The following is a 16056-nucleotide window of genomic DNA, read 5'->3' as shown; positions in this document are numbered from 1 at the left end:
GTTTATTTTAACCCATTTAGACCTGGGAACTATTCTACAAATGTCTTCTAAATCCTGACAGTTTTCTGAAAAACCCATGTTTCTATAAGTCGTTCTCAAAAAATGTCATGTCAAGGACCCCCAAGATTATATGTAATTGGTCGCCAGCCCCCCATCTGAAAATATGTTGTTCCAGGGACCCCCAGAAGCAAAGATTTGAGTTAAAAACGTTGGCTCTGAAAGAATATTCAAAGATTTGCACTACATTTTCAAGATTTTTCAAAATAGCAGACCTACAAGCTCTATGAACTTGTAGATCTGCTATTTTTCAATAGCTAACGTATAACATAATGCTGTAAACACCAAAAGGGGTTCCCGTCCAAAATGGGTTTTCTCCATCATTCAATTGTGTTGCAGGCAGCTTGGATCAATGGAAATAGTATAAGTAAGTATACTTTTAGTTTATGTAATTCCTGGGGCCAATCAGTGGGTCACAGGTTGGGAATCGCTGTTATTACAGTTCTAGAAGACAGTAATGCTGTTTGAAGTGAAGTGAGTCGTGACTCGTGACTCGTGTGGCATTTCAAACTGTGACAGTTGCCATTCTGGAGACGGCAAGCATTTTAAAGGGTTTTAACAGGTCAAAGGTCAGGCTGGTGAAGGTCCCTCCATGGTGGCCTCAGCGTAAAATTCTGTCAACCACCACACCCAACATCACCTGAAATACAATATAATATCATCATATAGCCTATACTGTATGTTATACTGTATTACATAAAAAATAGTTAAAGCCAAAAATGCATGAACAGATTAAGAAGAATAGGAAATATGTTAGTTTTTCATTTCTTCTCCCCATTTGAGTGGAACAATGTCCCTTTATCTCTCAGATCTATTTCATCATTCAGTAGCTTCAGGACTTTCACATCTAGACTCAACCTGTCTATGCTTCTAATCTGTATCAGTGTAATCAGTAATGACACGGTTGTATTTGCACTGTGCTCTTCTTTCTCCATTGTGTAACAGGATAAAGAACTTTTTTGATATGTTCTATTGTTCTTGTTCCTGTCTGCTTCTGTGATGTGTGTCCTGTAATGTACCTTGTGTATTGTATTGTGTATGTCCTGTCTGTATCTTGAACGGTGACGTCATGGACGCAAAGCAAATTTCAGTGAAAGCTGACAATTATCGTATAGTAACAGCTGATGATGTGGTGGTTGGTGGGGTGGGCGTTGGAAGAGGGTGAGCAAGCTATTTGTGTATTATGTATGTATTTGTATATCTATTTGTATTCTGTGTACTGTATGTTTTGTGTATTTGTGCACTGTATGTTTCTTTGTATTTTGTTTGTGTTTTCATGGGTCCCCCTTGAAAATGAGATGCTAAAAATCCTTCCACATTGCATCTAATAATAACCCATAGCACCCTCTGCTGGAGTTTTTTTTTTTTTTAATTAATAATATATTGTCTAGGTCAACAGTGTGAGCAAGCAATTTATAATGAATTACAGTAAATGCCCTATAAAGAGGTGCTATGAGTTACTAACATTTCCCTCCTTAATTTAGCTACAATCTAGGCTAAGGAGACCGCCAACCAGTACTGTACTTTATATTGTATTAACTAACTCTGCCATCATTGTGCCATGCATATTTGTTAAAATGAAGTGTGTGTGTGTGTGTGTGTGTGTGTGTGTGTGTGTGTGTGTGTGTGTGTGTGTGTGTGTGTGTGTGTGTGTGTGTGTGTGTGTGTGTGTGTGTGTGTGTGTGTGTGTGTGTGTGTGTGTGTGTGTGTGTGCGTGTGCGTGCGCGTGCGTGCGATTTACAGCTGATTACAAGGAGAGCTTCAACACCATCAGCAACATTGAGGAGATTGCATACAACTCCATCTCCTTCACATGGGATGTCAATGAAGAGGCTAAGGTAACGTCCCATTTAAATATGCTAATATTCCCACACACACACCATGCCTCTATGTTTGATCACATCATGGCGTGGCATGCTGAGCTGGGACTCTCCGGTAGAAAAGGGTAAATCAACATCTGGAAGAGCCCGAATAGCTCAGTCGGTAGAGCATCAGACTTTTAATCTGAGGGTCCAGGGTTCAAGTCCCTGTTCGGGCGATATAGTGTTTTCTTTCGTGTTTGTGTGTGTGTGCGACTGTGCGTGTGTGTGTGTGTGTGTGTATGTGTGTGTGTGTGTGTAAGACTCACCACCTCGGTGTAGTGTGTCTGTGTGTAGACTCTCATAGTGTGTTTACAAGCTGTAGTGACACCAACAGTAAACTCCAGTGAACCTGTGATAAAAAAAAGAAAAGAACATGAACTCACATACTGAATATTTAAACTACACCAAATTACTAATGTGTGAAATCAGCCCTAAAACTATGATGGACCTCCAGCACTGGAATTCCACTGGTATTTTATCAGGACTGCAATTACTATTGGTTTTCTATCCTAATTATTATTATTATTTGAAAACATGTAGAATGTAGATCGTCTATTTTCACTAGTTTGGGTCCCGGGAAGACATCAAATTTCTCTTTTGGGTCCTGAGCTAAAACGCTTGGAAACCTAGCCTGGGCACCATTCCATTTTGGGTTTATGATCCGGTCGGGAGCGGATGATATCGTTACGTCATGTTGTAGTATTGTTTTGTAGTTCACAATCATCCGGAACTTCCTTTTCCCTCAAACCGATTTTTCTCAATAAAAGCTGCAGGCTACGAGAGCTTTTATTGTTATTCTTCCGGTTTGAGGGAAAAGGAAGTTCCGATTGATTGTTCCCTGCCTGATGACTACAAAACAATACTACAACATGACGTAGTAGTTCCGGTTCACACAGCACTTTTGTAACAGAGACCAGGCTTTCCTCCGAGGTGGAAAGCCTGCATGAAGCGAGGTTATTGGGAACCACTGTTATAAATTATCCTGATCCATGTGGCCCACAACCAGCTCAGTGGCCTTGTGGTTAGAGTGTCCGCCCTGTGACTGGGAGGTCGGGGTTCAATCCCCGGCCGGGTCATACCAAAGACTCTAAAAAATGGGACCCAATGCCTCCCTGCTTGACACTCGGCATCAAGGGTTGGATTGGGGGCAAGTCCCTGCGACATACTAGCGTCATGTCCAGGGGGTGTACTTGTACATCAAGCTGCCTCACGCTACAGAAACAGGAGATAGGCTCCTGCCCTATGGGCCTCATGGCTCGGCAAGGCTACTTACTCTTATGTGGCCCACAGCCCATAGGCCAGGAGCTTATCTCCTGTTTCTGTAGGGTGAGATAGCTTGATGTACAAGACAAGTACACCCCCCTCAGCCCCTGGACATGACTATTATGTCGCAGGGACCTAACCCCAATCCGACCCTTGATGCTGAGACAGTGCCAAGCACGGAGGCTGGGTACGATTTCTTTATTGTCTTCGGTATGACTCAGCCGGAAATTGAACCCCGATGTCCTCAGGGCGGACACTTTATCACGCAAGGCCACTCCCGTAGGACCTCTAGTATGGCTGGTTTTCTGTCCTACCAGGACCTGTAGTGCTACTGTATACTACTGCTGGCCAGTTGTATAATGTAAGTGAAACTATATCTAAAACACTTTAATAAATCACATTACTGGTTTTGTAGCACGCATGCACGCAGTGATCTCTCTCCCTCCATCTTATCTCTCCACCGCCCACCTCCCTCTCCATTTCTTTCATCTCTCTCCCTTTCTCTCGAAAGATCCAAGTGGAAAATTACTTTTGGATGAATCATGAAAGTCGACCAGAATGCCTCAGGACATCACTGACAGTAGAAAACAAGGTTGTTTCATGGGTGTGTGTGTGTCCAGCCAGCATACCACCAAATACAAAGAGGCCACTGTGTGTTTATGTCCGTCTGCATGCTCCGCTGCATGCACACACGTGTGTGTGCGCCTGTGTGTGCGCCTGTGTGTACGCGTGCACGCATGTGCGCGTGTACATGCATGTGATGAGCAGCTGTTTGAGAGTGCAGCCAACTGTGGTGTCAAAATCATTTTAGATGGAGGGTTGGATCAGTCTTCTAAATGAGATTTAATTTAGGTCTGTTCAACGCTGACATGCTCCACTGCTGTCACAGGACTCTGTTGTCGCCTGCTGGGTTAAAGCTACACACACAGCATGTGTTTATCTGCTGCACATGACATCCTCAGTGTTCATTTAACCACTTGAACCTTAGCCTCCCTGTTGTGTGTGTGTGTGTGTGTGTGGGGGGGGGGGGGGGGGGCATCCTGGCATCCAATCTACAATGATGAAGATCAGCTTAGTGTAGCGCAGAGCGAGTATTAAAAGGATAGAGACTGAACCGGAGCGATAGCCCCGCCCCCCGCTATTCATTTCAGTGGAAGTTACTCAGTGGAGTTTTGAAGCACCCGGAAGGGCCGGAAGAACCGTCTACTTCCGCATTTTTTTCGATTCAAAATGCGGAAGTGCAAACGAGCGCTCAATGTTAAACCCCAGGCTGCACGGGGGTTTCCTCATCATAACTCCACGGGTCCGCCTGCAGTCCCACCTCTTACCACTAGGGCCCAGTGCTTTGGAGAGCCTCCTTGGCGAATACAGGAGGACCGAGGGAGCATATTTTGTAGACATAGTATTGTAATTGTATACTTATAGTTTCATTGTACAGATATTCTACTGTTAGACGGACGTTAGGTTCTTAGTTTACTTTTGATTTCTATGTATTTGATGTATTACCTTGTGTTGTTCTCGCTGACTGTAAATCGCTCTGGATAGGCCGGGTTTAAGTGGTTACTCCAAGAGTACAAGAATAGTTTGATTGATGATAATTGATGATAATGGATGTCAATAGTTTATTTAAAAAATATAACTTCTTCTTTAATTCCTTAATCCCAAATCATCCCACATAGAGGTCAGACTGGACCATCCCGGTAGTTTAACTCCCCTGAGATAAGACATGAATAATGTTAATAGAGCAGACACACTGGATCCAGCTCCAAAGGGTTTTTTTTAACACATATTTCTGGTGGTAATAAAAATAAAAATACCTTTTGGAGCTGGATCCAGTGTGTGGATTCTATTTTGGATTGTTTCTTTGCCCAGCACATGACTTTCAACTTTAGAGTTAGATGTGCCGTGCATGCTTTATTCACGGTTTACTTACGCACTGTTTATACGCACGCACGCACGCACGCACGCACGCACGCACGCACGCACGCACGCACGCACGCACGCACGCACGCACGCACGCACGCACGCACGCACACTGTGTCTTCCTTAAAGACAATGGTTGCAGTGAGATTTCAGCATGTCGTTTTATTTAAATGCAGTAACTAATTTGTTATATTATCTTCTGTCTTACCCATGTGACAGGAAGTGAAGCGGCCTTGCTAGACTGGACCTGCTCCCTCTCTGTGGTTGTCGTGATGGTCACCGGAGTAGCGTTCACCTCTGGACCTGAGGTCACCTCTGGACCTGAGGTCACCTCTGGACTGAAGGTGACCGGTCCGGAGGTCACCTCCTCGTCGTACACCAAGTCCTCTCCCGGTTCAAAGTCTTCGTCGACACCAAGAAACTTATCCAACTCATCGGTACTGGCATTACCTAGGAGGAGACGCACACAAACGTAAGTGTGATTGAAGTGACCAATGTTGGCTGTGAATAAGTTCATGTGTTGCCTATATTCTGTGCATTTAGGGCTTGTTTGGACTCAAGCACTGAGACACATGATGTTTCGAGTGTGTGGGATGTCAAAAGCAACTGAAAAATATTTGTGCCCTTAATAATGTCTTTTTTAAATGTGGACTCAAATAAAGAAATTGAAGTGCGTGGGTGTGTGCGTGTGCGTGAATGCGTGCGTGCAAGAGAGAGAGAGAGAGAGAGAGAGACATACTATAGAAACTATATTCAAATGTAGAATTGTAGTCGATGTAGTCGGGGCTTGGTGTCGCATCGTCAAAGTCATCATACTGGGACTGGACCACTGAAAAACACCCAGACATTACCAATCATTACCAAACAATAAGAACTGTATCCATACATTAGAATGTATTAATCACAAACAACATGCGTACGTTAAACGTCATCATATACAACATGGTTAAAATAACAAAAAGTGTTTTCAGGTCATGGAAAGAAAACCAAAAAAATGTTCTGACTCACTGCAAGAGTGCAAGGACACTGTTGGAGTGTCCTCATTGCAAGGACACTGTCCTCACTGCAAGGACACTGTCCTCAGTGCAAGGACACTGTCCTCAATGCAGAGACACTGTCCTGACTACTACCTCTTAGAATAGTGGTTATTGGTTAACATGTTTGTCTCAAGTTATGATAGGCCTATGATTAAAAAATATTTTTTTTTGACAGGCAGGCAAAGTGAGTGACAAATAAACCCTCTTCTATCTTGAATCCTTTTGCCAGCATTCTTGTGAGAGCAACAAAGGGTTGTGTAGTTGTCTGTTGGTTTGTATAATTTATGTTGTTCTGTAAGTGGTGGTATTAGGCCAGGGCTTGTTTGTTTGTGTGTGCCTCGACGGAGCGGGCGGTATAGTTTCTGCTATCTGCGCGCTGGTTGTGGTGGGCCGGTCTGGGCCAAATTTGCACGAAAATGACCGGGACGAATTTTTGTCCCAGTCCAGCCCTGGTCAGAATCCCTGGCATTACACAAGGACACCAAGGACATTTGCCATGTCCTCACTGCAAGGACAGTATAGGCCTCTTCATTCATGTTGAGGAGGACACATGTCTGAACTCCCAGAACATGATGAAGACGTGTGTCTTCAGTAGGTCTGGGTTGAGTCAGTCAGAGCGTGCGAACCAACCGTCAGTCACACCAGTTACATTACATTACAGTTACGTTAAAAATAAACTGCCGCGCGCGCGTGCACACACACACACACACACACACACACACACACACACACACACACACACAGAGATGAATCAATATCCGGGGAAGAGGACCTTGAGGAATAGGATATTCCCATCGTCAGATGTGGTCTCTCTGTGTGTGTGTGTGCGCCCGTGTGTGTGCGCCCGTGTGTGTGTGTGTGTGTGTGTGTGTGTGTGACAGCCCTCAGAGACACTGTTTCCTCAAGCACACATCTGACATTTGGTGGGAATTAAGTTTTAATTTATCATCAGTGAAATACTCTCCTACTGTCTATGTCTTCCAGCTCTCTCACTGTCCGTCTCCGCTCTAGCTCAGTGGCCTCGTGGTTAGAGTGAGACGGGGAGGTCGTTGGTTCACTTCCTGGTCGAGTCATACCGAGGACTATAAAAATGACATACAGTAGGAAACCACTGACTCCCTGCTGCTTGGCACTCAACATGAAGGGTTGGATTGTGGTAAAGCACTCTGACATACTAGCATCGTGTCCAGGGGGTGTACTTGTACATCATGTGACAGACATACTAGCATCGTGTCCAGGGCGTGTACTTGTACATCATGTGACATACTATAGGTATAGAATCATGCCCAGGGTGTGTACTTGTACATCATGTGACATACTATAGCATCATGTGTACTTGATGCTATAGTTGATTGATGCTTGATGCTATACAGGGGGTGTACTTGTACATCATGTGACATACTATAGCATCGTGTCCAGTGGGTGTACTTCTACATCATGTGACAGACATACTAGCATCATGCCCAGGGGGTGTACTTGTACATCATGTGACATACTAGCATCATGCCCAGGGGGTGTACTTGTACATCATGTGACATACTAGCATCATGCCCAGGGGGTGTACTTGTACATCATGTGACAGACATACTATAGAATCATGCCCAGGGGGTGTACTTGTACATCATGTGACATACTAGCATCATGCCCAGGGGGTGTACTTGTACGTTGTGTGACATACTATACTATAGCATCATGTCCAGAGGGTGTACTTGTACATCATGTAAAAGACATACTAGCATCATGCCCAGGGGGTGTACTTGTACGTTGTGTGACATACTATAGAATCATGCCCAGGGCGTGTACTTGTACATCATGTGACAGATATACTAGCATCATGCTCAGAGGGTGTACTTGTATGTTGTGTGACATACTAGCATCATGTCCAGGGGGTGTACTTGTACATCAAGCTGCCTCACGCTACGGAAACAGGCTCCTGACCTATGACTATGGTTCGGGTTCCATACTATAGCATCATGTCCAGGGCGGGGTGTACTTGTACTTCATGCTGTGGAAACAGGCTCCTGACCTATGACCATGGTTCGGGTTCCCATGGATACTTACTGTACTTACTTACTGTCTGTCTCTCCTACAATGTCTGTATCTGTCTCTCCTCTGTCAAGACAGACAGAGTCTGACTCTCTCACAGTCTTCCTCTCAGCTCTCCTGCAGTCTGTTTCTCCGACACTGCAGTCTACCTCTGCTTTCCTATCTCTCTGACGCGCCCTCTCAGCTTTCTGTCTGTCACTCCTACACCGGCTCCCTCTAGTCTCAGCTTTCCTACACAGTCTGTTCTTCTTCGCTCTACTTTCTAAATAAAGCGATTGCCTAAAATAATACACATGAAAAGATTTACAGAGTTCCAGAGGGGTTTGAACCCACGCTGGCCTGTGGCTCTGCACGCGTGGTCATTGTGATAAATCGTGTGTGTGTGTGTGTGTGTGTGTGTGTGTGTGTGTGTGTGTGTGTGTGTGTGTGTGTGTGTGTGTGTGTGTGTGTGTGTGTGTGTGTGTGTGTGTGTGTGTGTGTGTGTGTGTGTGTGTGTGTGTGTGTGTGTGTGTGTGTGTGTGTGTGTGTGTGTGTGTGTGTGTGTGTGTGTGTGTGTGTGTGTGTGTGTGCGTCACTCCATTTAGCGCTAATTGTGTAGACAGTATCCCACCCTTTCCCTTGTGTTTTGCTGAGAACTGAGTGGGCTGTTGGAAATGATTGTCCTGTAGGTGCGATGAGATCACATCACTGTTCCAACAAATTTAATAAATTCCTGCCAGAACTGTGATATGAAAGTCAAACACTACCTGATTATTTCTCAGGACTGTGGATGTTCTAATCTACACTATAGCAGCAGTAGACATAAATAGGGGCAGTATTAGTCGTCCAATAGCTGCAGCAGCATTTTAAATGAAGTCATAATTAATACCAGCTGTTTCTCACAGTATGACTCACTGACTGACAGCTACGTAATATGATACCTGCGTCTGTGTGTGCGCACGTGTGCGCGGTGTGTGTGTGTGTGTGTGTGTGCGTGTAATGTAGATGAGTTATATCAGCATCAGAAATTCCTTCAAAATAAACTTAAAGAAGAAAGAAAAGAAACATGTACCAGATCTGTGGAGAGGAGAGGAGAGGAGAGGAGAGGAGAGGAGTAGAGTAGAGTGTTGGCTCTGTGACAAACATGTCTACACAAAACAGCTGGACGGATGCACGTGCGCTCTCACACATGCACACACAGTGCTCACTCATACACCATCTCTTAGACCCATATATTTTAGCTCTCATTGAGCTGTTAATGGTTGTCCTTAAAACACATTGAAAGTTAAAACTGTACAGTATCATATCTACAGTGTAGAGTAGGAAAGAAAGGCAAGAAAGCTGAGAGGGAGACGGTGTAGCATGAGACAGACAGCGGGGAAGCTGAGAGGGAGACAGAGGGGAAGCTGAGAGAAACGTAGTTGGGGGGGGAAGTGAGATTTATAACTGTTTATTCCGCAGAACTGAAAAATAGAAAACCACCGTGGACAAATAAGCCTTCCTGATTGGCCAAAAACATGCGGCGTGGTGGGGCTATATAAATGTTCTATGACATAAACGAGAACAGACAAAATTTATGTTTTTAGCACAGTATTGTATTTGTCTTTCATTAAATGTTTCGAGGACGCCAATGGAAACAAGCTTTCTTGAATAAAATCCTTTTAGGAGACCTTGTATTGCACTGTACGTACTTCCCTGAAGTGCTTGTCCATGCAAACTGTTAATGAAGTATTCAATCAATCAATCAATCAATCAAAACATGTATAGGATTTGGCCACAGCTGAAATTAATAATTAAATAAACCATATGTTGTAGCGTACCATGTTGTACAATGTAGAAAGGTTGTTACTTGTAAGTGACACTTTTTGGTTAGAAACAAAATGTTTATTGTAAAATATGTGCATATATGTGGATATATATATATAGGATACATACAGTATGTCTCATAGCTTATGCCTTATACTGTATATGTCCAACACATATACTGTATATGGATATACTGTATATATGTACATGCATACAGTAGGCCTATATGTAGATTGTAGAGACATATGCAGACGGCCAATTTTGAATATATGTCACATATGATAAACATATGTTACATATATATATATATATACATGTGTCAGCTAGGTCGGCTTTGATTTTACACACACACACACACACACACACACACACACACACACACACACACACACACACACACACACACACACAGAAGATAACAGGGGGTGCACGGCCAAAAAAGAACCGCTGCTATAGATCGCTCCAGCTCTTTATAGTGAACAGAAAACACATTTTCAGGTGGGTGATAAATGTCATCGCTCAGGAGAAAGAACCCCACAAAGATCATTCATCATTTTGTGCTTCGGTTCCAATTTTGTCTTATTGTTTCATCATGTCAACTTGTTCATCCCATATCTCCCCCCCCCCCCCCCCCCCCCCGATTGGATAAAAAGTGGTATCCCGGCCTGAATATGTATATTTTCTGTTTACTCAGGATCTGGAGAGACGGGGAGATCCCATGTTACTGAACAAACACTATAGGAAACTATTTAACACTTGTTTAACAAAAGAATACCACTTTTAGCACTTCTAATCTAAGTAGTGCAGTGACACGTATAGGCGACACAAATCTGTTACTTTAGCCTCACTTGAATGAATGACAACACGGCCCTTTTAATGTGTTAACAATAACATTAACAATTATAATGATTTAGCAAAAGGGCAATAAAGGATAAGCAATGAGCATGTTTATGTTCTATTTATATAATATTTCTATTTAGTTTCTATATATACATTAGAAATAGATCATTATAATCGATTAGTGTGATAAGTCACTGATTAGCCCTATTTCTTACTAGACAATGGTGTCAAATAGTGAAAAGAGCTGATCTACAAGCTCACAATGTGTTTTTTATTAAAACTGATTATTTGCTTTTATAAATCAATCAATTTGATTAACTGTTGCACGCCTGCTTTGCAAGTTGGCCATGGAGGTATAGCTGCAGCTAAATGCATTGGTGGAGAAGTTAGTTAGAGAAAATAGTGCACTTCAGGGGAGGTAAATGGCCCGCCGTGTTGCACACCGCTGTCATGCAGTTATTTTCTCATGAGTAAGTATAACCCCCTTTGGTGTAGTAACCCTAATTTATTGTCAGGGTAGGAACGGTATTGTTTCTGTTTGAAGGCCCCAAGTGGGAGCATATCCATACTATAGAAAGCAGTGGACCAAGAACTTGACACTTGTGGGACCCCCACCGAAAATGTGCTACTACTACTGCTGCTGCTCCTACTCATTTAGGCCTGATGTCGAAATTTTAAAAATGTCTTCAAAATCCTGACAGTTTTCTGAATCTGTATCAGTGGTGCTTAATATTTTATGTCAAAGACCCCAAGAATTAGATGTAATATGCCATAGCAGACCTGGCTACAAGTTCATAGCGCGGCACCAAGTGCAGCTGGTAACCATTTTTTCCACGGCCGCTCACCCCCAGCGGTTCTTGTATTCTTGTATTTGTTTTACTGAGGTTAAGGTTAGGAATAAGGTTAGGTTTAGGCATAGTTTTACTGTTAGTTTGACTGTCATAATCATGACAGTCATGATGACGCAACTGAAGCCAGTTTTACGCGATCGCTACATTTACAGAGAGAACGTGTACATAAACATTCAGATTTCAAATATAAGTAACTCATCACGTGTGCCACGGGTGTTAGGAATTTGCTGGGACATTGGCAGTGCGGTCAGCGTGCCTATATCGAACACACCCAGTGTTTCAGAGTGCCACACTACTCCCGACCGATAGGGGCGCGTAGTTGAAAGCCAATGGCAAAAAAACAGCTCGGATAAAAATGCCTTTTATTAAACAACGCGGAATGCAGCAATGCTAATCGCTGTCCCAGCAAATGTCTAACACCCGTGGCACACGTGGTGAGTACTTTATATTTTAAATCTAAATGTTTATGTACACGTTTTCAGTGTAAACGTAGCGATCGCGTAAAACAGGTGGAAGTTAAGCTATGACGCTTGTGAAGTACGACTCGTATGAGCATCATGTGAACCATGGCTAGTATTCCTGCTGCTACTACTACTACTACTACTACTACTGAATGAACTATTCATTCATTCAATTATTACTACTGTTACTATTACTACTGACAGTAATACTAATGTAGCTGCTATCACTACTACTAATATATAATTAAATACATGAAACCCTAGCGTCGCTATTTTTGAGCTTGATCTTTAAACAAAAATAGTTGATGCGATTATATTGTTGTATTTTTGGCAGTGATCTTTAGTAGAGAGCGAAGGCAGGATAGGGCTCTGGGGGACTAGCTGCGCTCATCTAAGTATATAGGGTTTAATTTGTGAAAGCTAATAACAGTCATAAGTTAATGATGATATTAACATGCATTCTCTCAACATATACAATACATGAAGGCTTTGATTTTACACACACACACACACACACACACACACACGCACACACAGAAGACAACAGCGCACGCACGCGCGTACACACGCACGCGCACAAACTCACACGTGCGTGGAAAAACAGGGCACTGACTGCACACATACAAAGATAATCGGCACACACACATACTGTAGGAACACATGGATGCAAGCAAGCAAACACAAACTGCCCTCTGTACTCACCCTGGTTCAGCAGTAAGACTCCTGTGAGACAAATTGAGAGAAAGCCCATCCAGCAGGACTGTTTCGGACTGTGCATGGCGTGTGTGTAGGTGTGTGTGTGCGTGCGTGTGTGCGCGTGCGTGCGTGCACTCACTTGTGCGTGCGTGTGTATGTATGTGTGTCTTGTGCGTGTGTGTGTGTGTGTGTGTGTGATGTGTGAGAGGGAGAGAGATCAATGAACAGAAAGTGTGTGAGAGAGAGAGAGAGTGTGTTTGGGATCTGGCCACACTCTCCTCTGATCAGTGAATGAAAGAACTCAGAGAGAGAGAGAGAGAGAGAGAGAGAGAGAGAGAGAGAGAGTGGACAGACAGAGGGAGGGAGGGGTGTGTTTGCATGCATGGGAGAGGAGAGGAGGAGAAAGGAGTGAGGGGGTGGGGGTGGGGAGAGGAAGGAGGGAGAGAGAGGGAGGGGGGGGGGAGGAGAATGGGGGGTAGCAAGAGGGACCCTCTCTCTAGTCTCTACTCTTCCTGCCAAGGATTCTTTATCAGACTCACAAAACCACAGACTGACAGAGAGACACATTTTACAACTGCTGCAAACAAAGGAAGAACGTAGAGACGAGTTGTTTGTCTCTCATCTCTGTGCCCATTTTTAGAACGACTAAATCGGATTTGTTCTCTCCTCCCGTACCAGATGTCCCGCGAAGCTCGTGCAGGAGGACATGTCTTGCAAACAGTGTTGATTTCGTCGACTAAAACTAAGACGAAAAATGTTCGTCGACTACCTTTTTTCACTGACGAAAACTAAATGGAAACTAAATTAAAACTAAGCTATGGTGACTAAAACTAAGACTAAATATATTGACAATTTCGTCAACAGATAAAAACTATAGACTAAAATGTTAGGAAGGGACTAGTGGACAAGAAATCCAGTACAAGTCGTTTTACAATTGCATGCTGAAAATAGCTGATCTACAAGCTCACAACGCGTCGCATTGTAGATCGGCTATTCATTACGACGGCATCAAGGCCCGACAAAATAAATTTTAGTCGACTAAATCAACTGTAGATTTAGTCGACTAAAATCTTATAACATTTAGTCGACTAAAACTAGACTAAACACTATTCAAGAGACTACGACTAAAACTAAAATAAAAAAATTGCTGCCGAAAACAACACTGATTTCTTGCAAATGTCACTTCACCTCCTTGTGTCCTGTGACCTGCAGTGAGGGAAACGTCCCCATTGTGAATCATGAACTCATAAAGGAGTGTATTTGCAAGTGTCGTCGTGCTGCTGCAGGCCTCCTGTCGTGTAGGAAGTGAGCGTGTTTGAATGGATGGGCTCCCATCAAGCGGCCCATCCTGCAGGCGGCAGGGGGTCTATCAATCCACACCACAGCACCTGAATGCTGGCGGGTTGCCACCGGTGCCAAAATGCCAGCCAGCCGTAGTAGACTATAGATTAACCTCTTTAAAAACCTGGCATCCCTGTTTTGGGCATTGGTCATTATTAGTGGAAAATCTCTAATTTTTTAATCTAAGAATTACGAGATGACATAAACGCATCCATTCCTGATTGTGATGTGTTGTTAGCTCCTAGATCTGCTATTTTGGCATGTAGAAAAAGAGACAGAAGTGGCTCACTTTCAACTTTATAGACACATTATGAGTGCGCAGGTTTAAAAACAGTGCTGTGATTTATTTTAGTTTCCAGTATTTTGCAGTGTCAAAAGTAGACCTAAGAATCGAGACTGAAAAAGAAACGAAGTCGGATAACGACACAATGTCAAATATGTATCCATTCAGTTGAATATGGAAATATTTACTCTCTCGTTCTCTCTCTCTCTTTTGCTCTTCCACTTTCTCTTTATCCTCCCCCCATTTTTTTGTCTCTACACTTAACCCCCTGCTGAGCACAGAGGATAGAGGAAGTGTGTGTGTGTGTGTGTTGGGCTGGGGGTGTAGGCTCCTCCTTTCTCCCGTTAAAATCACCACAGAACATCTGGAGTGATGAAGAACAGAGTCCTACTACACAATACACAACTACACAGCGTACACCCACACAACTCAGAAAGAGAAAAGAAAAAGAAACATGTTTTGGTTTGGTCAGCATGGCCCGGCACGCACGCATGCACGTGTGCACACACACACACACACACACACACACACACACACACACACACACACACACACACACACACACACACACACACACAAGACCTACAGTACCAACAGTGTTTGTCTTAAATAGTTTATTTATCAGCTGTAATTCGTCTGCTTTAGCGTCTAATGTGACCTTATGTCAACAAAGCTTCTTGAATTGAGAGTGATCCGAACAGTATGGAGAGAGGCGGGGGGGGGGGGGGGGGGGGGAGGGAGAGACAGAGAGAGAGAGAGAGAGAGAGAGAGAGAGATGTTTTCTCATGACAATAAGGTTCAATTGAATTTAATTCACGTATGGTAGCAGCATCTTAAGGTTAGCAAGGAATATCACCTCTAATACTAAGCATGTGTTGTATGGAGAATATAGGTTGCTACCTTCAGGAAGGAGATATGGTGTACCAGCATACAATATGGTCAGACTAAAGAGGTTCTTTGTCCACCAGTCAACTTTGAGGCTTAATCAGGAGTTGTAGTAGCCACGGGGTAATCTAGGCGGTGGACATTGCTCTTGTCTTCATGTCTTTTATGTATGTAAATTGTCTTGTTCTTTGTTATGTCAAATGTGTGTATGTGTTCTGCATACTTGGCTGCTGGGTCGCAAGACAAACTGTGTGAACTGACAATAAAGTACTATATCATCATATCTAGTGATGCACCGAATATTCGACCGCAGAAAATATTCGGCAGAAAATTGCTAAAAATGCATTTTCGGCCTATTCGGTTTCTGCCCGAATAGGCAGAAAATATATCACCGAATAGTGTATGCGATTAATGCATTAAAAAGAGCTGAATAAATGTTTTATGGACCCATAATAGTGATTATTATTTAAGTAAAGTTTTGCCATAACCATTTATTTTGTCATAAATCAGGTAGCTTTAAGGGACGGCCATGACAGCAATGGTAGGAACAAAGATATATAATATTAATCATATTCAGATATTTGGTATTCGGCTTTCGGCCTACTGTTTCCTATATTCGGTATTCGGTTTCGGCCAAGAATTTCCCTTTTGGTGCATCCCTATTCATATCATATATCAATATAGTTGAGAAAGAGAGAGAACGAAATGTGAGATTATATGTGACCC

The 16056-nt window shown here is 43.2% G+C and overlaps 1 protein-coding gene across 1 annotated transcript; it reads right to left on the bottom strand.

Annotated features, from left to right (window-relative positions):
• Positions 1–260: 260 nt before the first annotated feature.
• On the bottom strand, positions 261–13086 carry LOC306938594 (uncharacterized protein). The gene is made up of 5 exons (XM_079522847.1): positions 12828–13086; positions 5845–5934; positions 5314–5555; positions 2186–2268; positions 261–697 (listed from the first exon to the last, which is right to left on the bottom strand). Exons 1-4 carry the CDS (start codon positions 12901–12903, stop codon positions 2218–2220), a joined length of 459 nt encoding a protein of 152 aa, XP_079378973.1. The 5' UTR covers positions 12904–13086; the 3' UTR covers positions 261–697; positions 2186–2217.
• Between the last annotated feature and the right edge of the window lie 2970 nt (positions 13087–16056).

Source organism: Electrona antarctica (assembly GCF_951216825.1).
Source record: "Electrona antarctica genome assembly, chromosome: 15".
NCBI lineage: Eukaryota > Metazoa > Chordata > Actinopteri > Myctophiformes > Myctophidae > Electrona > Electrona antarctica.
The sequence above is the reverse complement of the archived record's forward strand: the minus strand, read 5'-3'. Positions and strand labels throughout refer to the sequence as shown.